Source organism: Dendropsophus ebraccatus, chromosome 1 (genome assembly GCF_027789765.1).
Source record: "Dendropsophus ebraccatus isolate aDenEbr1 chromosome 1, aDenEbr1.pat, whole genome shotgun sequence".
In the NCBI taxonomy this organism is placed as follows: domain Eukaryota; kingdom Metazoa; phylum Chordata; class Amphibia; order Anura; family Hylidae; genus Dendropsophus; species Dendropsophus ebraccatus.
Window position 1 is genome coordinate 6,540,439 of NC_091454.1, and position 26,268 is coordinate 6,566,706.

A 26,268-nucleotide genomic window follows, 5' to 3' on the forward strand; every position below is an offset into this window, starting at 1 on the left:
GCCATCCACCCAAAGAATTGACATACAAATTGGCGGAATCTGCCTGAGCATACAATGGAGTCTATGGGACGGGCGGAGAGTCAAGCGGGGACGAGCGGCGGAATCCATGGCAAGTTATCCGCAAGAATTCCTCAGTGTGCATATACCCTTACAGATAAACTGTAATCCTGGATCTAGACCCCCCCCCCCAATTCCTGACAATACTTATTGTGTATCCGACATGGAGAGAGAGGAGCGGCTGCACATCACACCTATGGCTGATACTAATGCTGCTAAGCCTATTTAAAAAAAAAACAACTTCAGGATGTTGGAATATGAATTGATCAAGCCATATCGCCCCATGTACCAACGTGCAGGTCTCCTGGTTCACACGGGTCCCTACATTAACTCCACACCGTGTGGGTCAGCGACCGCCACCCCCGCAAAGCGTGCACATGCAGGGAAGGGAGGCCATGGAACGGCCCTGCAACCCATGTTGCTCCTCTCTCTCCATGTCGGATTTTGCATTTCTCTCCCCTTTCTGGGCAGCTGGCACTCCCCTTTAAAAGACCCATGTGACCTAAGTCAGCAGAGCATATACCTGTGCTCACATGACAGTACCTCCATGTTTTTCCCATTCTGTCTGCAGCAGTTTTTGGTGAGTGTAATACCATATCCATACTTGTGTTGTTTGGGGGCAGCCTTCCCCATCAGTGGTGCTGGCTGGGACTTTTTGGGGGGGCACTTTGGGTTTGGTCCTGTGACATGGGGGTTGCAGGGACGTTCCATGGCCTCCCTTACCTGCATGTGCACGCTTTGTGGGGGTGGCGGTCGCTGACCGACACGGTGTGGAGTTAGCGTAGGGACCCGTGTGAACCAGGAGACCTGTACGTTGGTACACGGGGCGATATGGCTTGATCAATTCATATTCCAACATCCTGATGTTGTTTTTTTAAATAGGCTTAGCAGCATTAGTATCAGCCATAGGTGTGATGTGCAGCCGCTCCTCTCTCTCCATGTCGAAATACTTATTGTGTGTTTGATGCTTAAAGCGTAACTGTCATTTCAGGGTCATTTTTTTTTTAAACATTAAATATCAACAGTTCAAGCGATTTTAAGAAACTCTGTAATAGGTTTTATGTACTAAAAGAGTTTCCTTCTGTAGTGAAAAAGCAATCTCCCAGCCCCCACCCTCACTGCAGAAGAAGCAGGATTTCTGTGTCCATTATGTGGCTATGGAGAGGGGAGGGGCTGTTAGGAGTGAGTGAGCACGGAGCAGTCCTGCACAGCACAACACCCTGCAATCTTCTCTCAGTAAGTTCATAGATAAGCACTGACCTTTCTGACCTCTGAATCCACAGTTTTATGTCCGAGACAGTCTACATCAGCTGACCTTCATGTCACCTCTTCCTGCTCCCTCATCTCCCTCAGCCCCTCCCCCCTTCATAGGCTTACAATGGAGAGAGCAGAGCCCGTCTTCACTGGCTTCTCTGTAATGAAGACGTGTTTGCCTGATAATGCACAGATTAGAAGTCAGGGGGGGAGGCTGGGAGATTGCTTCTTGAGTACAGAAGGAGGCTTTTTTGGCTGATAAAACCTATTACAGAGTTTCTTAAAAACGCTTATACTACTGATTTCTGCAATAAAAAAACATGACAGTTACTCTTTAAAGCGACTCTGTACCCACAATCGGACCCCCCCCCCAAACCACTTGTACCTTCGGATAGCTGCTTTTAATCCAAGATCTGTCCTGCGGTCCGTTCGGCAGGTGATGCAGTTATTGTCATAAAAAATTAATTTTAAAATTGCAGCTCTGTGCCCTAACTTTGCACCACCTCTCCGTCCCTCCTCCCCACCCTCCTCATCATTAGGAATGCCACTGGAATATTTACTTCTGTTTGAACATCTGTGTCTTAATGATCCAGCCCATGTGCTGTGGTAACACTGGTGGGGAATAGGAAGCAATCTGCCTGGAGCATTCCTAATGATGAGGAAGGTGGGGAGGAGGGACGGAGTGGTGGTGCAAAGTTAGGGCACAGATACGCCCGTAGAGCACGGAGCTGCAATTTTAAAATTATTTTTTTATGACAATAACTGCATCACCTGCCAAACGGACCGCAGGGCAGATCTTGGATTAAAAGCAGCTATCCGAAGGTACAAGCGGTTTGGGGGTCAGATTGTGGGTACAGAGTCGCTTTAACCCCTTCACATCAGCCATACGGCCTTATATGTTCCTACTGCCGATGCCCCATGCAGTAGTAATGTATGTATAGCATAGAGGGGTTGAGTCTGGTAGTATGTCTGCTTAATTGTGATCCAACCCGCACACAGTAGTTTACAAGGAGCCAGGGATAATGACAGGTGGCTGCAATCACACAGCTGCCTGTCATAAATCCCTTAAACGCCACAATCTATTGCAATCACAGGATTTAAGGAAGTTAGTGACAGGATAAGTACCTGTAACTGACTGACAAGTGGAGGAGAGATACATACCTGCCGGATCTTGTCATAGCTCAGGCAGACTCTATGGGAAGAGGGCCAATAATACTGATCAATGCTGTGCAGTGGCATTCCATTGACCAATATATGCAATCTAATGTCACACGAGCAGTTGAGTCTGGCCACCAAAGTGAGCAGATGCAGCAAGAGACTAATGGTTTCTTTAACAGCAACTACTATCTTCACTGTGCAGTGCTAAGTACACACCAGGGAGAGTAGTCACCAAGGAACACCCTGACCCACGCCAGGAACACGATGTAAAAGTGCAGGGCAGTATCCTGAACAAGATAGGAACTAGCCTCAGTAGGACAAAGCTACCGGTATATAAAAGTCCACGTATCCTACTGCACAGTGCAGGTAACTGGGAAGACTCGGACACCTAGCTACACGCAGGTAACCACGGCGGGGGCTCGTACTACCCTACTGGGACGGGTTCTACGCTACCAGAGGGCAGAAGGTGGTCAGACAGTGTCTAAACATGAGTACGAGTATCACTTCACTCAAGATATCTAAAGGTTCAGGCAGAGTATAAGGCTACACTGGGTTAGGGTTTCTCTGGCAAACTCCTCTCCTCTACATGCACTGCTGAAACTCTTCTCAAGCACCTACTTCAAGCACTTAGGTCAAGCCTTCCATAGTGTGTAAAAATGTATTACTTGTGAAACCGTGTACTGTGAACTACAAAATTTCCAGTAAAGTTGTTATATTTTTATACTACGCACAGGACTCTGCTCATCTCTATACACACCACCGCACACCTTGGGTTATTTTTCCCCCTTCTGTGGGTTGCGGTATCGAAAGTCTGGGTGGGTCATTTGCCACTCAGGACTGTCGTGACAAGAGCCCAAGGTACCCGCAACAACCCGGCAGGTTAGCGACCATTTGGGGAACATTACCGGCCATATACAAAACAGGTATCAGCATTACACCTGTGTTCTGGACTAGCACTGGCGTTACGACAACTAACACCTGTGGCTGAGCTGACAAACACCCGTACCTAGTAAACACACATCCACCACAGATCTATGTGACCCAACAATGCCACTCCTCACAGTGTACCACTTTGTACTATGTATTATTAAAACATCTTAGTAGTCATGGTGGATGCTTTAAATTTTAGAAATAGATAAATGCAATGTCACACTGTGTGATAAATATCACACCCACTGACCTCTGAGCTGCACAGAATTTTACTTTCATTTCTTCCTCCTGCTGTCAGCGATGGCGTCTGCCGATCTGAGAAAAGAGCTGGAATGTTCCATCTGTCTGGACCTTTATACAGATCCTGTAACCCTGAGATGTGGACACAACTTCTGCCGGGGATGTATTCATCAGGTCCTGAATACACAGGACGGGGCTGGAGTTTATTCCTGTCCGGAATGTAGAGAAGAGTTCCAGAAGAGGCCCAGACTGAAGAAGAACATAACTCTGTGTAACGTGGTGGAGAATTTCCTGTCTACTCATCGTGAGGAAACCAAGATCTGCTGCACTTACTGTGTGGACTCCCCTGTACCTGCTGTGAGATCCTGTCTGCTGTGTGAGGCTTCTCTGTGTGATAAACACCTGAGATATCACAGCAAGTCACCAGAACACGTCCTGACCGATCCCAGCACTTCCCTGGAGAAGAGGAAATGTTCTGTCCATAAAGAACTGTTGAAATATTACTGCACTGAGGACGCCGCCTGTATCTGTGTGTCCTGCTGGCTGATTGGAGAACACAGAGGACATACGATGGAGTCTCTAGATGAGGCCGCTGAGAAGAAGAAGAGGAAACTAAGAGAAGTTCTGCAGAAACTGATCACACAAAGAGAGAAGACTGAGGAAAGAGTCCGGAGTGCGGAGGAGCGCAGAAAGGTGGAGATAAAGAAGGACGAGCTGTCCAGGAAGATGAGACACATTGAGGAGCTGTGTAACATGGCGGATCCACTGACTGTCTTACAGGATCCAGACACAGGTTACTTGTGTGATCCCGAGGAAGAGGAGGAGAAAAGTAATGAGGACAGAAGTGATTCTGAGGAGGAAGATGATGATGATGAGGACATAGGTGACTTGATTGATCCTAAGGAGGAGGATGGTGATGAGGACATAGGTGACTTGATTGATCCTAAGGAGGAGGATGGTGATGAGGACATAGGTGACTCAATTGATTCTGAGGAGGAGGATGGTGATGAGGACATAGGTGACTTGAGTGATTTTGAGGAGGAAAATGATGGGGACACAGGTGACTTGATTGATCCTGAGGAGGAGGATTGTGATGAAGACATTGGTGACTTATGTGATCCTGAGCAGGAGAATGGTGAAGAGGACGAAGGTGACTTGCATGATTCTGAGGAGGAAGATGAAGAGGAGGACATAGGCGACTCACATGATCCTGAGGTAGAGGACGGTGAAGAGGACACAGGTGACTTGTGTGACTCTGAGGAGGAAGATGAAGAGGAGGAGGAGGATGAAGAGGAGGAGGAGGACATAGGCGACTCATATGGTCCTGAGGAAGAGGATGATAATGAGGACACAGGTGATTCTGAGGAAGATGATGATGAGGACACAGATGACTAATGATCCTACCGATTTCGCAAGTTTTTTCAACTAACTAAAAAACTAAGAGGTTTGTAATTCTTTTTAGTACATTTCAACCTGTGAGAGACGGAATCTAAAAAAAAACCAAAATCCAGTAAATCACAGTTTGATTTTTAAATAATTATTTAGCATTTTATCACATGAAAAAAGTATTTGATACAATAGAAAAAATACAAAAGAAATAATAATTGGTGCAGAAACATTTGTTTGCATTTATAAAAGTCAGATGTTTCCTGTAGTTCTTGACTAGGTTTTCAGACACTGCAAACCAGATCGTTCAGGTTTCGGGGCTGTCACTGGGCAACATTGAGTTCAGCTTCCTCCAAAGATTTTTCTATCGGGGTCAGGTGTGGAAACTGGCTAGGCCACTCCAGGATCTTGAAATGCTTCTTGCGGAGCCGCTCCTTAGTTGCCAAGGCTGTGTGTTTGTCATGCTGGAAGATTCAACCACGACCCATCTTCAATGCTCTTACTGAAGGAAGGAGGTTGTTGGCCAAAATCTTGCGATACATGGCTCCATCCATTCTTTCAATACGGTGCGGTCATCCTGTCCCCAAAGTATAATGTTTCCACCTGCATGCTTCATGGTTGAGATGGGGTTCAGGGTTGTACTCATCCTTCTTTTTCCAAACACGGCAAGTGGAGTTGATACCAAAACTATTTTGGTCTTAACTGACCACATGACCTTCTCCTTTGCATCCTCTGGATCATCCAGATGGTCATTGGTGAACATCAATTGGGCCTGGACATGTGCTGGCATGAGTAGGGAGACCTTGCTGCACAGCAGGATTATAATTCATGATCTTTGAGACTTTGGTCCCAGCCTTCTTCAGGTCATTGACCAGGTCCTCCTATGTAGTTCTGGGCTTATTTTTTCCCTATTCGAGAATCATCCTTACCCCCAAAAGGCCAGATCTTGCATGACAGAGACAAAGATTGACAGTCACCTTGTGTTTATTCCATTCTCTTTTAATTGCACCAACAGTTGTTACCTTCTCAGCAAGCTTCTTGCCTATTGTCCTTTAGCCCATCCCAGCCTTGTGCAGGTCTACAATTTTGTCCTTGGTGTCCTTAGACAGCTCTGGTGGAGAGCCTGGAGTGTGATTTATTGAGTGTGTGGACAGGTGTTTTATACAGGTAATAAATTCAAACAGGTAATTAATCCAGGTAATGAGGGCAGAGTAGGAGGAGCTTCTTAAAAAGAAACTAACAGGTCTGTGAGAGACAGAATTCTTGCAGGTTGGTCTGTGATCAGTTGCTTATTTCATGCGATAAAATGCAAGTTAATTATGTATAAACCATACAATGTGATTTTCTGGATTTTTTTTTATAGATTCTGTCTCACAGGTGAAGTGTACCCGTAATAAAAAAAATTACACACCGCTTCATTCTGTGTAGGGGGAAAAATTTGCAGAATTGGCAGCGGATCAAATACTTATTTTCGCCGCAAGTTTATGTAGATGTGTCAGATGGAGAACATGAGCCAGGTTTCAAACTAGTAACTTGTAGGCTACTTTCCTACATATAACAGTAGTGAGGACTGAGGAATTTGGGAACTACGGGTAATGCCTTTAGAATAATAGTATATACAGTGTTTCCATAAAAATAAGACAGTACCTTGTATTTTTTTCCCCCCAAAAAAACAGGCACTACGTCTTATTTTCGGGGGATGTCTTATTTCTTCCCCCCGGCCGGGGTGAGGGAAATAAGACGTCCTCCCCTTACCTCCCTGGAATACTCACTGGAAGAGTGCATCAGCGGTGTTTCAGAGGTCCACAAGGAGATTAGTTGCGTTTGGGGTGGCCTTATTTTGGGGGGGGGGGGCTGGGGTGCGTCGGTCTAGTTTAGAGTGGGGGTGCCTTATTTTTTTTTGGGGGGGGACGCCTTACTTTAGACCAGAGTGTAGAGGGGTGTCTTATTTTAGGAGGGCGTCCTATTTTCGGGGAAGCACGGTAGTGACTTAGCTGATGATTGGGTAATCTACAACTTCTACCTATCATACCACACGTTATATTGGTATCATGTATTGCCTCTGTATTCTCTTTGTACTATCAATTGTTACAATGTAATTGACGTTATAGTTCTGGCCTACCCAGATCACAGCTTTGTAGTTACAAATAAAACTTCTTCAATTGTAAAAAGTGGTCCGTGGTAGAACGCTGGTGAAGGTGCACTAGTGAAGTGTTATATAAAACCCTACAACCCGAAATAATAAAATTACATATAATCCCCCCCAAAATGAACTGTTACATAAAATATAAACAATTTATACATATTTGGTTGTTTCCACGTAACTAACAATCCGTATATAAAACGATAACATTATTTACACAGCATGGTCGCCTGTCAAATACTTGCAGTTAATTTTTTTAATTATTCGACAGGCGCAGCCTAAAGGGCAGGCAGAGGGGGGCGGCGTTGCAGGGAGGAGGCCGCCTCCTGCGCCTGATTTAACATGGTTTATGCCTGTTAGCCCGCAAGTGTCAGAAGTCATGAGGCTGGAGGGGGGTGCTCTGGGCAGTACCTGGGGCTGTAATGTGTCCTGTCACTTGTATATTCTGATCCATCAGATACAATGGGCATGGCCCTGTCCCATCATGCACATAGGTCTTGCTTATTGCAGTATCAGTTCACGGGTACGTCATTTGTGGCCACTACTTGGACTCCCTTAGTTTGGACGCAGTTAGTTTTGCTCCTCACTCTTTTTGTATTGAAGACAGTGACACTGGTTTGTGGGTTTGGTGTGGATGAAAGAATCCAATGGTTTTTAGCTTTATGTTTGTCCCTAGTAAGTTTGCCATTGTTTACTTGTAGTTTGGTGTTGGTGTTTTCTTCATGTTCTTTTCAGATCATGCCCCTTGCCTCATATGGATTCTCAGACATACATATGTCACGCATTAAATGATCGCTTTTCGGCCTTTTGGCTAAGTTGATATTATAAGAGTATATTTTCCTACCAGTTTAATATGCAAAAGAACACTACAGAGGACACCATCACGTGTCTCGATGTCAGTGAACTAGCCAGACCTTCCTCCGGGGAGGAACAACCAAGCCAAGGAATGTCTCCATTCAAGGAAACCACCCGAAGCAAGGTGTCCATCCACAGACAGCTGTTTAGGGGGTTTTGCCCCTCATCAGTGTGGAGTAGGTTTCTGGCTAGTAGGAGCAATGACTAGTAAGTGCATGCAAAAGGACACTGATTGATCTCAGGGAGATCAACCAAAACACCGCAGAGACACCATCACGTGTCTCAACGTCCAGTTTAATATTTCATATGTCCCCTATCTGGGGACCTTGACTCTGTGTATAGCTGAGTTCCTTCTGATTGACCCCTCCTTTCCCAGGCATTCCTATCCCACCTTCTGGCCGCTCCCCCCCCACCACCCCTTCACCCCAGTACCTTTACGTCACAGACTTCAACCGACTCCAGTTTAGCGTTGGAATAGAATGGCCACAACAGCCTTTTCTTTATTAAAGTGCTTGAACATAGCAATAAATAACATGTCAACAAACATCATAACATTAAAACATTAACATTGTCTGGAATCAATATTTTCTTTTAATTGAAATGCAGGGAGGTCTGGCAAGGCCCCATTCCGGGCAGTACCAAAATCTAAACCAATCTTCTCCCCTAGCCGCACCGCTCCGACTCAGGAGTTGACAATAAGTCAACTGGTACTGCCGCACACCAAACCGTTCCCAGGGCCCTATCCCGAAGGGAACCACTTAACTTTAACCACACTTTCCATTACCAAATAACTTGGTAAAGATAGGAAACCATCCCTATGATGGGTCCCCATTTAACCAGGGGACCAAATTTAACCAAATTTTTAGGTGCCCTGCAAGACCTCCCCACGCAGGCTGTCATGACGAAGAGGAGAAAAAGACCCTCACCCAAACCACCTTCACAATCCATGCTGCTACCTAGGGCGGGCGGGCGGGCGGGCTGAAGCTGGTCCGGCAAGCTCTGAAGATCCACGTGATTCCTCCTTCCTATCTGACCTCAAGCTCCACCCCCGGTGAGTATCCTGCTCCAATCCCCTCACTTCCTTTCAAACCACTCGCCCCCCTCCTCCTAACCTTCTCCTGACCCCCTTCTCCTTCTCCCCTCACACTCCATGCTCCCTGTTATCTTATTAACCCTATGCCGCAGTCCCAGCTAACCAGGTCATGCCGGGCCTCTGCTACACTGCGTACGCTCCGTGCCCTCCCTTAGATTAAATGGATTTTTAGAACGGGGATGGAAAAGGAGCTTGCTCTGTCCTCTCCAGCAGTGGCGTAGCTACCATGAAGGTAGGGAAGGCGACTGCTATGGGGCCCCTGCAGGAAGGGGGCCCGAGGAAGCCTGCCCTGCCTTCATGGTAGGTACTGACATTGGACCATTGTACCCCCAGGGGTCCAGAGAGGAAGAGGGCCCCGACACTGCATTGTTCAGCCCCTCACCGTAGTGCCGGGTGAGCGGGCTGAACAGAGGAGCAGGACCTGCCAGATCCTGCACGGCACAGGAGAGGGATGAAGGACCTTATGGTCACATGACCCAAAGGTCCTGAATACTTCTATGTGAAGATCAGCGCGGGGCTGGTCACATGGGCATGACGTCATCAAAGGTCCTCAAGACCTACCTCTGACAACTACATTCTAGCCTCCACCGGAGGAGGAGGGGGGAAACCTTGGAGCTGTAAGTGCTGTGTATGTGTGTCAGTGAGTGTATGTATGTATCTGTGTATGTGTGTCAGTGAGTGTATGTATGTATCTGTGTATGTGTGTCAGTGAGTGTATGTATGTATCTGTGTATGTGTGTCAGTGAGTGTATGTATGTATCTGTGTATGTGTGTCAGTGAGTGTATGTATGTATCTGTGTATGTGTGTCAGTGAGTGTATGTATGTATCTATGTATGTGTGTCACTGAGTGTATGTATGTATCTGTGGGTATATGTATATGTCAGTATGTGTATGTATGTATCTGTGGGTATATGTATATGTCAGTGTGTGTACATATGTGACTGTGTATATATTGATATGTCAGTATGTGTAAGTATCTATATATGTGTGTGTGTGTCAGCAATGTCTGTAGCACTGGTGTATATGTGTGTGTTTGTGTATGCCAGTTGTGTCCCAAGTGATTGACAGGTTTGCTCCCAATGATGTTCTGCAGCAGCTTCTATTAATGTTGGGCTCTAATAAAAGAACCCACCATTAATATCTGCTGCATTTTCTTTTATTGCTGGTTGAGTATTTCTAATTACACTGAGATGATTTCCCTGTGTACAGTCTACTCATGGTGTATACATCAGCACTAGTGTAACATATATATACGTAGATAAACCAGCAGCACTCTGTTCTTTGTAGTTCAAAACAAAAGTGTCTTTATTCCATATAAGTGCGACGTTTCAACCGCCTCTCGCGGTCTTTTTCAAGCATATAACATGTGACTAGTGATGCAAATTTATACTCTCATTCACAGGTGTTCACAAAATTAGGGGGGGTGTTCACCCCATACACGTGACAAATACACATCTAGTGTAAATAAATGTAAAAGATCTATTACACATTGTATCCTTAGTGGGGCTATTCTCATTATTCTTGTGAAAAGTTCATAGTGACGAAGTACATAGTGAAATTTTTTTTATAAAAATAAAAAAATCCGCCTTGAAAAATCAGCGGGCAAGGCTAGTTGCGATTATTTAAAGTTCATAGTAGTTCATGTTAATGGATGTCAAGGTCCATGTATATGTGATCGATAATACACCCTTCGAGGATCTCTACGTTCTTATACACATTATAGATGCGGTATAGATGTAGTATGCAGTTGTTGTAGTCAGGTCGTATCTAGGGGAGTGCTGTAGCTGTCTTCTAGGAGGGCCACTTACTGGAGTAATTGTGTCTCTATCGGCTCGTCTTCCCAACCTTTAAATTGCGCCTTGGACTTCTCAGTGTGAACAGATCCCAAAACTGGGTCTCACTCCGAGCGGGAGCTGAACCGCATCGATCAAATAAATGACCGCCGATATCTTGGTCCTCATGTCCTGGCGCTTGAGTCCATACCGGTACTCTCGTGCCCTCTGGTTAGACATGCCTGGAGACTCTCCTTGTGGTATCCTCCTCGGACTAACGGGTAAGTGTGTAAGTTAAAATAAATTCTCCCATAACGACCTTCTAGTTATTCCTCGGGTGATCAACCGATTACGACATGGATCCTGGCGTCCTCTTGCACAAGATCTATAAATTAAGCAAAAAATAAATAAAACATTAGATACTAGTCTCATGCAGTACATTCTGTTGCAAGCAAGGGATATATCTGGCTGTTCAGCAGCAAGTCATCTCCTATACATACCACTAGTAACTTTATATTCAATATTGAGGCCGTGCGGTCCCAATGCTCCAAGTTTATAAATCCACTCCAACTCTCTCCTTTTTAGGAGTGTATGTCTGTCACCTCCCCTCTTTGGCTGCACAACTTGGTCAATTATCATGAAATTGATCACCCGAGGAATAACTAGAAGGTCGTTATGGGAGAATTTATTTTAACTTACACACTTACCCGTTAGTCCGAGGAGGATACCACAAGGAGAGTCTCCAGGCATGTCTAACCAGAGGGCACGAGAGTACCGGTATGGACTCAAGCGCCAGGACATGAGGACCAAGATATCGGCGGTCATTTATTTGATCGATGCGGTTCAGCTCCCGCTCGGAGTGAGACCCAGTTTTGGGATCTGTTCACACTGAGAAGTCCAAGGCGCAATTTGAAGGTTGGGAAGACGAGCCGATAGAGACACAATTACTCCAGTAAGTGGCCCTTCTAGAAGACAGCTACAGCACTCCCCTAGATACGACCTGACTATAACAACTGCATACTGCATCTATACAGCATCTATAATGTGAATAAGAACGTAGAGATCCTCGAAGGGTTTATTATCGATCACATATACATGGACCTTGACATCCATTACCATGAACTACTATGAACTTTAAATAATCGCAACTGGCCTTGCCCGCTGATAATTTTTTTTTTTTTTTTATAAAAATTTTTTCACTATGTACTTCGTCACTATGAACTTTTCACAAGAATAATGAGAATAGCCCCACTAAGGATACAATGTGTAATAGATCTTTTACATTTATTTGCACTAGATGTGTATTTGTCACGTGTGTAGGGTGAACACACCCCCTAATTTTGTGAACACCTGTGAATGAGAGTATAAATTTGCATCACTAGTCACATGTTATATGCTTGAAAAAGACCCGAGAGGCGGTTGAAACGTCGCACTTATATGGAATAAGGACACCTTTGTTTTGAACTACAAAGAACAGAGTGCTGCTGGTTTATCTACGTATATATTACAGTGGACCCAGGTCTATGGTCTGACCCGCTGGCACCAGCTACATAGCAAGTAGTGCTGCTCTCATCCTTTGAATATATATATATATATATATATATATATATATATATATATATATATATATGTTAATGGTGCCTCTGTGTGTGTATATATGTGCGCCATTGTCTGTGTTTGGCAGTGTGTGTGTGTGTGGGGGGGAGCGATTCATTTGGGGATTTATGTACGGGGATTCATGGGGCCCCGTACAGTTTTTTGCTATAGGGCCCCATGAATCCTAGCTACGCCCCTGCTCTCCAGGCATTGACGTGGGGTTGCACGGCTTCCAGGTTCAGTACACCAAAAAAAAAAATCTAAGTGATAATCTCCACTTTACCTTGTGTATATAAAACACCTAATAGCAGCCATGATGGATACAGAATTACCATCAGCGGCACAGAAATGGTTACTTGCTTGAAATCATGTGATTCCAATCATGTGTGATGTCCATCACACCCACTGGTCCCGCAGCCTTACAGGCTTTACTTTCACTTCTTCCTCCTGCTGTCAGCGATGGCGTCTGCTGCTCTGAGAAAGGAGCTGGAATGTTCCATCTGTCTGAGCCTTTATACAGATCCTGTAACCCTGAGATGTGGACACAACTTCTGCCGGGGATGTATTGATCAGGTCCTGAATACACAGGACGGGCCTGGAGTTTATTCCTGTCCTGAATGTAGAGAAGAGTTCCAGGAGCGGCCGACACTGCAGAAGAACATAACACTGTGTAACGTGATGGAGAATTTCCTGTCTGCTCATCGGGAGGAAACCAAGATCCTGGAGAAGAAGGTCCTGGAATATTACTGCACTGAGGATCCAGATGACCTGTGTGATCCCGAGGAGGCGAGAGGTGATGAAGGTCTGATCTCGTACATATCACGCAGATTTTCTGCAATATTAAGAGGTGTAACCTTCTATGTGGAGGATCCTGCAGACATAATACTGGATATAAACACCGCTGCTAATACTATCATCATATCAGACGACCTGAAAACTGCGATTTGGGCAGGACAAATACAGAACCGTCCAGACACGGCAGAGAGATTCCACGATTACGCTCAGGTGATGAGCAGCGGGAGATTCTCATCAGGGCGACATTACTGGGATGTGGAGATCAGGGGATCACATTTGTGGAGAGTTGGGCTGTGTTATCCCAGTACAGACAGGAGGGGGCGCCAGTCATGGATTGGAGATAATAACAAGTCCTGGGTTTTGAATGGAGGATGGTGGGCGCAGTATCGATGTGGAGTGATCCATAACCGTAAAAAGATCCAGTTACCTCACAAGATCACCAGCGCTGTAGTTAGGATCTGTCTGGATTATGAGGCCGGGCAGCTGTCCTTCTATGAGCTGTGTGACCCCATCAGACACTTATACACCTTCACCGCCACCTTCACCGAGCCCCTTCATGCTGTAATATATGTATTTGTTGGTTCTGTAAAGATAATAGGGGGGAAGAAGCAGCTGTGAGGAGCCGTCACCATAGAGTAAAGCTGCCCGGAGGCCGGTGACATCACAGGGAGCAGAACCTGATTGGTAAAGAATTCAGCCAATAGGGGGCAGCGGTGGGAGGGACTACTGCTCAGCTATTCCAGAGTTCTAGTTATTTTGATTTTTTTCCTTGCAGCTTCAAAATTTAAAGGGACATTCCAAAAACTCAAATTTTTAGCATACATAAGTCGTTGATGGATGTCTCCTGTTAGTTTATTCAATATTACAGATGTCCAGTAATGGAGAAGTACGGGAGTCGGGGATCTATCATTGGATCAACACCCCCTGTAGAAGCAAGTAGCAGTAATGCTCAATGGAGTTACAGGAAGGAGAACATAAATTGAGACCTTAAAGGGAATCTGTCACTAGGTTTATGTGGCCTTAAATGAGGGCAGCATAAACTAGTGATATAAATGCCGAACAGATTGGTGTATTACTGACATTATTGTGTTCAGCTGTTCTCCTAGTATGCAGGAGAATAGGATTCTTGCCACACCCCGCCCTCCAGCTGCTGATTGACATTTGACTGCCTATACAGAGCATGGATGGATAACTGCCAATCAGCAGCTGGTGGGCGGAGTTTTCTGCTTCTTATGAATATCCAGGACTACTGGGCTCATGCACATAATGGAGAGGATTACTTATTGTCCATGTTATTCAGGAGGCCATCACTGAATCAGCTGCACAGAACAATGTAAGTGATCCATCATCCTGCTCAGCTTCTCTGTCACTAGTTTATGCTTCCGTGAGATAGGACACCAGAAACCTACTGACAGAGTCTCTTTAATCAAGTTATTGCCCACTTTAATATTCTATTGGGGTTGGAACCTCACACATTTATACTCCATGCATTCCGATTCCCTGTACACAGCCATACATTTATATGATAAAACTCTGCCTGCAGCCACCAATAGGGGGAGCTCTGTGCATACAGATTTATACAATGTATTATATATATATATCCTGCCTCCTATGTAACATATGAAGTATCTGTACCTGTGTGCTGGGGGAAGGTCATTCTAGCAGACATCTCTATCCCCGACACACAGAGGCTTTACCGCACAGAATTATTATATTATGGTCACGCTGCTGCCGCTCGCACTGATCTCCTGTTATATTACTGCACAGAATTATTATATTATGGTCACGCTGCTGCCGCTCGCACTGATCTGATAATTCACGTGAAATAAAGATCGATGACAAGAAAACATGGCGTCTGTGTGTCTTGAGAATGCAGAAGGGATGTAAGGTTGGCAATCATGTGGTTGGGAGAAGTAGTATCACCTGGGGCCTGTGACCCCCCCCCCCCCCCCCAAAGACTTTATGTAAATTTCTTTATTTTTTTATGAGTTGTGGCAAATTGAACTACTTGTGTTGTGATAAAAGTGACAAAGTCCTGCGCAGAAAGGTCACATGACCATGTGTGTGCAGGTCCTGTTACTGGTGGTAGTCCTGCACAATGTCTGATGTTTCTCATGCCAGAGGGCAAAGCCGTAAAGCTATAGAGGGAAGAAAAGTCAAAGACATCTGGGCAGGAATCTACAGTCCTCAGAAAAAGTCATCATGATGGTCTGAGAAGGATGGTGAAGAAAAGGAAGTTGTAGCAACCATGGAGGCAGAGCCTGCAACTGCTAGGAGCATTAAAGGGGTTATCTTTTAAAGGGGCTACAAAAACATGGCCACTTTTCCCTCTACTGTTGCCTCCAGTTCAGGTGTGGTTTGCAATTAAGCTCCACTTACGTCAATGGAACTGAGTTTCAAAACCCCACCCAATCTGGAGACAACAGTAGGGGGAAAGTGGCCATGTTTTTGTAGCGCTGGATAATCCCTTAAACCCCCCCCCCCTCCCCAGCAAAGTGTGGTCTGCCTCCATGGTAGCACCCACATCTGCCACTATCACTAATGAAAAGCGGTGGGTAGGGATCGTGACCTGCGTCTCTATTCATTTCTATGAAGCCACTGGAAGGGCGCTGTACTTGGCTCTCTCCGGTGGCTCCATAGGAATGAATAGAGCTGCAGCTCTATTCATAACAAAGAAGCTGGGGGCCTATATGGAGATCGTCGGGTGGAATATAAAACCCCTAATAACAGCCATGCTGGATGCAGAATTATCATCAGTGGCAGAGAAATGGTTAATTATTACTTCTTAGGGCTATGTTCACACTACGTATATTTCAGTCAGTATTGTGGTCCTCATATTGCAACCAAAACCAGGAGTGGATTAAAAACACAGAAAGGATCTGTTCACACAATGTAGAAACTGAGTGGATGGCAGCCATATAACGGTAAATAACGGCCATTGTTTCTATACAACAGCCGTTGTTTTAAAATAACAGCAAATATTTGCCATTAAATGACGGCCATCCACTCAATTTCATCATTGTGTGAACAGATCCTTTCTGTGTTTGTAATCCACTCCTGGTTTTGGTATCAATATGAGGACCACAATACTGACTGAAATATACGTAGTGTGCACATAGCCTAGAAATAGATGAACCTGGCCGCACCCTGTGTAATAAATATACGTCACACCCACTGGTCTCGGAGTCCTTCATGCTTTTACTTTCACTTCTTCCTTTCGCTGTCAGCGATGGCGTCTGCTGCTCTGAGAAAGGAGCTGGAATGTTCCATCTGTCTGAACCTTTATATAGATCCTGTAACCCTGAGATGTGGACCAGGGCCGTTTCTAGGGGCGCCGACAGCTTGGGGGCGCTGGTGGCACCCCCAGGACGTCACTTATCGGCACGCACCGTCGGCCGTCAGTCCGCCCGCCCCATCACCTGGCCTGACCTCCCCTCCCCATCAGCTGCCCCGAATGCCCAACCGCCCACCGGACCGAAGCTCCGCCCCTCTCGGACCGAGCTCGGCTCGGCCGAGCCGGGCGCTCATCACCTGGCCGGCGACTGCTGCTCCCTCACACATCTTCTTCCTCAAGTAGGCGCAGTGACGTCATATTACTGCGCCTGGAGGAAGAGGATTTGTGCGGGGGCGGCAGCGGCCTGCCTGCTCCTCGCAGGCTGGAGGAGGAGAGGAGATAGGGACCCGATCTATGTATTAAGGTGAGTATAAGGTTGGTTTTTTTTTGTGTGTGTGTGTGTTTGGTAATTGGGGGGGCGTTAGAGCACAGGGGGAGATTATTACTATTATTACTATGGGGCAGACCACGGGGGGGATTTTTACTATGGGGAGCAGAGCAGGGAGGGGATTATTACTGGGGGGGGGGCAGACACAGGGGGGATTATTACCGGGGGGGGGGGGGCAGGCACAGGGGGGATTATTACTGTGTGTAGAGTGCACAGGGGGGATAATTACTGGGGGGGTCAAGCACAGGGGGGATTATTACTGTGGGGACAGAGCACAGGGGGATTATTACTGTGGGGACAGAGCACAGGGGGGATTATTACTGGGGGGGCGAGCACAGGGGGGATTATTACTGTGGGGACAGAGCATAGGGGGGATTATTACTGTGGGGACAGAGCACAGGGGGATTATTACTGGGGGGACAGAGCACAGGGGGGATTATTACTGTGGGGACAGAGCACAGGGGGGATTATTACTGTGGGGACAGAGCACAGGGGGGATTATTACTGTGGGGACAGAGCACAGGGGGGATTATTACTGTGGGAACAGAGCACAGGGGGGATTATTACTGTGGGAACAGAGCACAGGGGGGATTATTACTGTGGGGACAGAGCACAGGAGGAATTATTACTGTGGGGACAGAGCACAGGGGATTATTACTGTGGGAACAGAGCACAGGGGGGATTATTACTGTGGGAACAGAGCACAGGGGGGATTATTACTGGGGGGACAGAGCACAGGGGGGATTATTACTGGGGGGGCGAGCACAGGGGGGGATTATTACTGTGGGGACAGAGCACAGGGGGGATTATTACTGTGGGGACAGAGCACAGGGGGGATTATTACTGTGGGGACAGAGCACAGGGGGGATTATTACTGTGGGGACAGAGCACAGGGGGGATTATTACTGGGGGGGGTCAAGCACAGGGGGGATTATTACTGTGGGGACAGAGCACAGGGGGATTATTACTGGGGGGACAGAGCACCGGGGGGATTATTACTGGGGGGGACAGAGCACAGGGGGGATTATTACTGGGGGGGGTCAAGCACAGGGGGGATTATTACTGTGGGGACAGAGCACAGGGGGGATTATTACTGTGGGGACAGAGCACAGGGGGGATTATTACTGGGGGGACAGAGCACAGGGGGGGATTATTACTGGGGGGACAGAGCACAGGGGGGGATTATTACTGGGGGGACAGAGCACAGGGGGGGATTATTACTGTGGGGACAGAGCACAGGGGGGATTATTACTGTGGGGAGAGAGCACAGGGGGGATTATTACTGTGGGGACAGAGCACAGGGGGATTATTACTGTGGGAACAGAGCACAGGGGGGATTATTACTGTGGGAACAGAGCACAGGGGGGATTATTACTGTGGGGACAGAGCACAGGGGGGATTATTACTGTGGAGACAGCACAGGGGGGATTATTACTGGGGGGGCGAGCACAGGGGGGATTATTACTGTGGGGACAGAGCACAGGGGGGATTATTACTGTGGGGACAGAGCACAGGGGGGATTATTACTGGGGGGTGAGCACAGGGGGGGATTATTACTGTGGGGACAGAGCACAGGGGGGATTATTACTGGGGGGTGAGCACAGGGGGGGATTATTACTGTGGGGACAGAGCACAGGGGGGATTATTACTGTGGGGACAGAGCACAGGGGGGATTATTACTGTGGGGACAGAGCACAGGGGGGATTATTACTGTGGGGACAGAGCACAGGGTGGATTATTACTGAGGGGGCGAGCACAGGGGGGATTATTACTGTGGAGACAGCACAGGGGGGATTATTACTATATGGAGGCAAAGCAGGTAGCAGAGGATGCTACATACAGGGGGCAACCCACATAGCTACTGACTTTACTGCACATGACACAAAAAAAGAAAAGTAAAGTTGTAAAAGTGCGGAGCCTAAAATGTTTGTCTGGCAGGTTCAGAAGAGACGAATTGAAGCTGCAAGAAATCATCATGGTGGTCTGGGCTGGATGGAGAGGGCGCTTTTAGCAAGATTCGCCCTGTAGTTCAAATTACCTAGAAACGGCCCTGATGTGGACACAACTTCTGCTGGGACTGTATTGATCAGAACCTGAATACACAGGACGGGGCTGGAGTTTATTCCTGTCCTGAATGTAGAGAAGAGTTCCAGGAGCGGCCGACACTACAGGGGAACATAACTCTGTGTAACGTGGTGGAGAATTCCCTGTCTGCTCAGCCCCATCAGGAGGAGATCACCGGGATCTACTGCACTTACTGTATTCACTCTCCTGTACTTGCTGTGAGATCCTGTCTGCTGTGTGAGGCTTCTCTGTGTGATAATCACCTAAGAGTTCACAGCAAGTCACCAGAACACGTCCTGACCGATCCCAGCACTTCCCTGGAGAAGAGGAAATGTTCTGTCCATAAGAAGATCCTGGAATATTACTGCACTGAGGACAATGCTTGTATCTGTGTGTCCTGCTGTCTGATTGGAGAACACCGAGGACATAAAATGGAGTCTCTAGATGAGGCCTTCAAAAAGAAGAAGAAGAAGAAGCTGAGAAATGTTCTGCAGAAACTGATGACAAAGAGAGAGAAGACTGAGGAAAGAGTCCGGAGTGTGGAGGAGCGCAGGAGAAAAGCTCAAGAAAAAGCATCTGGAGAAGCCGAGAGAGTCACTGCCCTGTTTATAGACATCAGGAGACGGCTGGACGACCTGGAGAAGAGGGTCCTGAGTGAGATCTCCAGACAGGAGGAGCAGCTGTCACTGTCACTGTCTGATGTCATCCAGAAGCTGGAAATAAAGAAGGGCGAGCTGTCCAGGAAGATGAGACACATTGAGGAGCTGTGCAACATGGCGGAGCCACTGACTGTCTTACAGGACCCAGACACAGGTGACTTGTGTGATCCTGAGGAGGAAGGGGAGGAAAAGGATTTTATAAATCTCAGTTTTAGTTCTGATGATGAGAATAGTGATGAGGACACAGGGGGACATGATGGAGGTGATCGGGGCCTGGAGTTGATCTCACACACATTATCTGATATAATAAGAGGTGTAGATGTAACTTTCTATATACAGGGTCCTGCAGACATATTACTGGATATAAACACGGCTCATAATAATCTCCTTATATCAGACGACCTGAAAACTGCAACCGGGACAGATATAGAGCAGAATCGTCCAGAAACAGCAGAGAGATTCCAGTATTATCCTCAGGTGATGAGCAGCCGGGGATTCTCCTCAGGGCGACATTACTGGGATGTGGAGATCAGTGCGGTACATGAGTGGGCAGTGGGGATGTGTTATCCCAGTATAGAAAGGGAGGGAGATCAGTCAGAGATTGGAGATAATGACAAGTCCTGGGGTTTAGAGTGGTTTTATAATCAGTATTCAGTGAGACATGACAGTAAAGTGACCCAGTACCCTCACCAGATCTCCAGCAATAGATTCCGGGTATATGTGGATTATGAGGCCGGGCAGCTGTCCTTCTATGAGCTGTGTGACCCCATCAGACACTTACACACCTTCACCACCACCTTCACCGAGCCCCTTCATGCTGTATTAGATGTATACAATGGTTCTATAAAGATATTGGGGGTGGAGCAGCTGTGAGGAGCCGTCATCTATAGGATAGGGGATAACAAGCTGATTGCTGGCGGTCCAATCACCGAGACCCCCACCCACCCGAAGTACAGGACACAATTGTCCCTGCTGCCACCTGCACAACCACCGCAGCTTGTGCCCTATTCATAGTCTATGGGGACATCACATGTTTTACAGCAACTTAAAATAAGCATTAAAACACATAACCTGATACAGAACTCCAATTCTAAACATACAGACAGTAGTATGGAAGCACCTGAGCTCTCTGTAGTGACAGCCGCAGCCGGTATCTATAAGGGAAATAACATATTATATAATTATGTAATGTCATTGGGTTTAGTCATTTAAAATCTGATTTTTTTTCTTATAATTTTTCCTCAAAAACTGGTGAGTCCCTGATGGACGTCCTGAGTTACTCTCTTCAGTCATTTATTATTTGTTTATGGGAAAATTGATAGAATTATCGTATTGTCACACCGCCGCTCGCACTGATCTCGATGGGATTTACAGCTGATATAATTCATGCTTTATGTGAAATAAAATCCAATAACCATAGAACATGGCATCTGTGTGTCCTGATGATCAATCTTCATAATGTAGCATGGAGGTACATAGGTGACAACCGGTTTACTAGATTGGGGGCCACCAGAGGCTTCAGGAGCCCCCTGGCCACCCGAATATTTAAGACCTAGCTTGGTCACTGTTTTTGCCACAAACCATGGAAAAATCGCGGGAGATCGGCTGTCAGTATCACAGCCAGGCTTCTGCTGTAACTACCCGGAGCCAATAATCCTCCATATCCCTGGTAGTTTAACCTCTTACATGCTGCTGACAAATCATTGTAGCGGTATTAACGGATCATCCAGCGTCCACCTACTCCATCGGTGGTAAAGAGGCGAGATCACATAGGCAGTACAGGGAGGGCGCAAACGGGCGCAGCTAGTGGCAGCCCGGACATGACTGTGTGGGCAGTGGGGGGTGAAGGTGTATAGGGGGTTAACAGTGAGCACGGGAGGGGGGCTCGTGGTGGTTTAGCAGTTAGAGTGGGGAGGGGTTATAGCAAAGGAAGTTTTGGGGAATAGCCAATAGGGAATAAAAGGGGGTGGGCAGCCGGTGGAAGTATAAGAGTAGGGTGGGGGAGGGGCTACTCACATGCTCCTGATCCGGACCAGAGAACGGACGTCGGGTGGCTGCCACGAGCCTGAAGAGATGGAGCGTGAACGGGTCTTGGCCTTCATGCGGGAGGCAGCGGCGCAACATGGGGCGGCTTGGCTGCAGGAGCAGCTAGGTATGGTCGTAGGGGAAGCGGGGGGGGAGGCAGGCCCCTCAGATGCTCGCCCTCCCGCACGCCGCCGGCGTCCGCCGGAGCGGCTCAGCCCCGATATGCCCCGCCGCTCCCGCCGTGTAGGGAGCCCTGCGCAGGACCCTCCAACTTCCCCCCGCCGGTCTTCACGCCCTCGGTCAGGGGGGTCGGGTGGGAGGAATCCCGCAGCACGGCGCGGGTCCGGAGCAGGGGGGGAGGCCCCAGCTGCAGCCTCCTCCTCCCCCTGCCCGGCGGCCGGAACCGGAAGTGACGCGGCTGGCCCCTCTTCACGTCAGCAGCAGGGGGCGGTCCGGCAGGTGACGACTTCCGGGGTTAGGCCCCGTATGTGCCGCAGGGAGCGGGGAAGACTCTCTGGGGCCCAGAGGCGGCCTGAAGTGCGGGCTCGCACAGCGGAGGCCGGTAAGGTGACATCCCGCGGTCGGCGGGGGGAGGCCAGACCGTCCCGGGCTGGGGGCGGTTATCTGCAGTCGGTAGCTGCGGCCAGCCCCCCAGTGGTCACAGCCCCTGTTCAGCTGCGTGCACAGGGCGGAGTGAGTGTCCCTGGTGCAGGAGGTTCCAGAAACATGGGGGCTTCTTCGTCTGAAGAGGAGCCTGAGATGGAGGAGGGAGAGATCGACGCCCGGTCTGCAGCAGGCCGAGGATCCGCCGTCGCGGCTGTTCTGGCACCCGCCGTGAGTCAGCCTGGTGAGTCTCCTTCTATGTCCGTTGTGCCGGCTGTGTGGTCGGCTGTTCAGTCTGGTGTGCGTGGTGGGGGAGTGATGGGGGCTGGGGGGCAGAGTGTGCCTGGGGGGAGTCCGTTTGCGGGTATGGGTGAGCTGGTGATGCAGTTTCTGAGTGGGATGAGAGAGCTGGTTGGGCAGGGTGTTGGAGCGCCTACGAGTCCGGGGTTGCCTGTGGCTGCGTGGCTGGGGGGTAGCACGGCGCCTGTACCACCTCAGGTTGCCGGGTCGACGGGTGCGGCGGGGGGGTCTTCGGCTGTGGGGGGACCTATGGCGCTTGCAGCGGGCAGTAGCGTGGGCGCGGGGGGCGGCGACGGGTTGGTGCACTTGGACGATAGGGCGCGGGGAGAGGTGTACGTGTGCTTTGAGGGGCCGTTGGGGGCCCACTTGAAGCAGGACGTGCGGGATAAGATCTGGCGGAATGAGTATGTGAAGATCTTCTCTCTCTTACCCTTGGAAAAGTTTAACTTGGACAGGGGTAAGCCGGATGAGAGCAAGAAGGAGGAGGAGGAGAAGCGGCGGTATCGGCTGATCCCGCGGACGTTCTCCAACTGGCTCCAAGCTTTTTCTATTCTAGCTAGCGTGGTGGGGGAAAGGGCTCCGCAGAACTGTTCGGCCTTGTTCTGTTACCTGGATTCGATAAGCGAGGCTTATCGGGTTTACGGTGGCACGGCATGGTTGCGGTACGACGAACAGTTCCGGCAGCGCAAGGCGGTCAGGCAAGCTTTGGGCTGGGATCACAAGGATATTGCCTTGTGGATGCGGCTTATGTCGGCGCCACGGACGCCGGCGCAGCCGTTTCGTGGGGGGGCCGGGGGCTCAGCGTCGTCGGCTGGGACTTCGGCCGCCCAGCGCCCGGGGGGTTGCTGGCAATATAATGAGGGGCACTGCAGGTTTGGGTCCACCTGCAAGTTCAAGCATGAATGCGGAACTTGCGGCGGGAACCACCCACAGTCCAAATGTTTTAGAAAGCAGAAAGGGGGGCGTGCCGCAGAGTCTGGAAATAAAGGGGCGGACGCCGGTGAATCTAGAGGCGATGCGTCCGTTTCTAAATGAATACCCGGATCGCGCGGCGGCGCAAATCTTGCGGGAGGGTTTCCACTGGGGTTTTCGGATCCCTTTTTTGCCCGATGCTCCTGTTTTTCGCCCGTCTAATCTGAAGTCGGCACGGTTGCGGCCTGACGTGGTGGGCGAAAAACTGGGTAAGGAGGTGGCTCTGGGGCGTATGGCGGGCCCGTTCGCGGAGCCGCCGTGGCCTCACCTGCGGGTCTCTCCTTTGGGTTTGGTTCCTAAGAGGGAACCTAATAAATTTCGTTTGATCCACCACCTGTCCTTCCCAGCGGGGGAGTCGGTGAATGACGGGATCGAGCAGGAGCTTTGCTCGGTGTCGTACGTGTCCTTTGATAGGGCGGTGGATTGGTTGCGGCGGTGTGGGTCGGGTGCGTTGATGGCGAAGACTGACATCGAGGCGGCTTTTCGACTTCTACCCGTGCATCCCGACTGTTTCCATTTGTTGGGTTGCATGTGGGCGGAAGGCTATTATGTGGACTGCTGCCTGCCCATGGGGTGCTCAATTTCGTGCTCTTATTTTGAGACTTTTAGCACCTTCGTGGAGTGGGTGGTTCGGAAGGAGACGGGATTGCAGTCGATTTTGCACTACCTCGACGATTTCTTGTGCGTTGGCCCGGCGGGTTCATCGATCTGTTCGGTTTTGCTGCGTTCGGTTGAGCAGGTTGCGGCGAAGTTTGGCATTCCATTATCTCCGGATAAGACCGAGGGTCCAGCTACTGTTATGCGTTTCCTCGGCATTGAGTTGGATTCGGTGGCAATGGAATGCCGGCTGCCAGAAGACAAGCTGGAGGAGCTCAGGGGGTTGGTGCATGAGTTGTTGGGCTTGCGGAAGGTGCGCTTGCGGCAATTGCAGTCGGTTTTAGGCAAGTTCAATTTTGCTTGTCGTATTATGCCGATGGGCAGGATTTTTTGCCGCCGGTTGGCGCAGGCGACGGCGGGGGTACGTTCACCGTTGCATTTTGTTCGGCTGTCGGCAGCGCATCGCGCGGATTTACGGGTGTGGGCAGAGTTCCTGGAGCGGTACAATGGGCGGTCGGTGTGGATGGAGGATTGGGTTGAAAATGCGGACCTGGAATTGTTCACGGATGCATCGGGGGCCTTGGGCTATGGAGCGTATTTTCGAGGTGAATGGTTTGCAGGGGAGTGGTCGGTGGCTTGGAAGCAGGAAGGTTTGGTTCGGAACCTGGCCTTGTTGGAATTGTTTCCGATAGTGGCGGCTTTGTATGTTTGGGGGGACCAGTTCCGGAACAAGCGTGTGCGTTTTTGTTGCGACAATATGGCTGTGGTGCAGGCGGTGAATAGTTTGTCAGCTTCATCTCCTCCGGTTGTAAACTTGTTGCGTTGTTTGGTGTTGAGAGGTCTGGTAGTGAATGCTTGGGTGTCAGCAAGGCATGTGCCGGGAGTACATAATTCAATTGCGGACTCCCTTTCTCGTTTTCAGTGGGAGCGTTTTCGCATGTTGGCCCCGGAGTCGGAGCGGCAGGGGAGGCCAGTTCCCGCCCACCTGTGGGGAGTGGTTTCCGGACAGCCTTTTCCCTAATGGAGCGTGCGGTCACGAAGGCGACTTGGAAGGGGCGGGAGTCTGTCTGGCGCGAGTGGCGGGATTTCTGTAGTCGCTTGGGTGTGGATAGTCTACGTGGGGAAGTTGTTCCCGCTTTGCTGTGTTTTGTGGGGGAGGCATTTGAAAAGGGGGTGTCTGCGTCCGGATTAGTTAAGAAACTGGCTGGTTTAGCTTATTGGTTTAAGCTGTTCGGGGTGCGGGATGCCACGAAGGACTTCGTGGTGCGGCAAGCGGTATTAGGGTATAGTAAGTCCAGGGTGGCGAGGGACAGTAGGCGGCCGATGTCTTTTGACCTATTGGTTAAGTTGGTTGGGGTGTTGGGGCTGATTTGTAGCGGTGAGTATGAGGAGGTGTTGTTTAGTGCTGCATTTGCGCTGGCGTTTTTTGGGGCGTTTCGGGTGGGGGAGCTGGTCAGCCACTCTTGTGTCGCGAGTGGAAGCCTGCAGTTCGGGGACGTGTTGGTGGGGGTGGATTGTGTGTCGTGTTTTTTACGTCGGTCTAAGACCGACCAGTCGGGGAAGGGTAAGCGTATTGTGTTGTATGCGGTGCCGGGGGCGACAGCTTGTCCTGTCCGATGTGTGCAGCAATTTTTGGCTGTTCGCCCTTGTCTGCAGCCGGGTGGCTCCTTTTTGATACATCGTGATGGTCGATCGTTGTCACGTTTTCAGTTTATTGCCATCTTCCGCAGCGGACTGGACAAGCTGGGGTTGCCGGCGATGGAATTCGCCTCTCACTCTTTCCGCATTGGCGCAGCAACGGAGGCGGTTAGGTGGGAATTGGGGGAACAGATGGTGCGGCAGATTGGGAGGTGGGAGTCTGAGAGGTTCCGGTCTTACGTGCGGTTGGAGTTGTTGTGAGTCTCAGCGTTTGACTGTGCGAATTTTTCCTTGTTGAGTGTTATGCCTTTCTTCTTTTGTTTTTAAGATGCCTGCTTGGTGTGGATCCTGGGCCATTCCTATGTCCGGCGGGGGGCGCACAGGGCGGAGATTAGGCCCGAAGGCAGG

General features: G+C 49.0%; 2 protein-coding genes across 2 annotated transcripts; both read left to right on the forward strand.

The window, feature by feature from the left end:
* Positions 1–3,698: 3,698 nt before the first annotated feature.
* LOC138771279 (uncharacterized) lies at positions 3,699–20,598 on the forward strand. Its single transcript, XM_069950889.1, is given in 7 exon segments — positions 3,699–5,032; positions 10,999–11,170; positions 11,604–11,748; positions 14,132–14,222; positions 16,508–16,588; positions 19,031–19,886; positions 19,935–20,598. Coding segments are annotated over 7 exon segments (3,342 nt in total). The 5' UTR covers position 3,699.
* Positions 12,905–14,082, forward strand: LOC138787903 (ret finger protein-like 4A). Its single transcript, XM_069965215.1, has one exon. The coding sequence runs from the start codon at positions 12,945–12,947 to the stop codon at positions 13,896–13,898; it is 954 nt and encodes a 317-aa protein (XP_069821316.1). The 5' UTR covers positions 12,905–12,944; the 3' UTR covers positions 13,899–14,082.
* Positions 20,599–26,268: the final 5,670 nt, after the last annotated feature.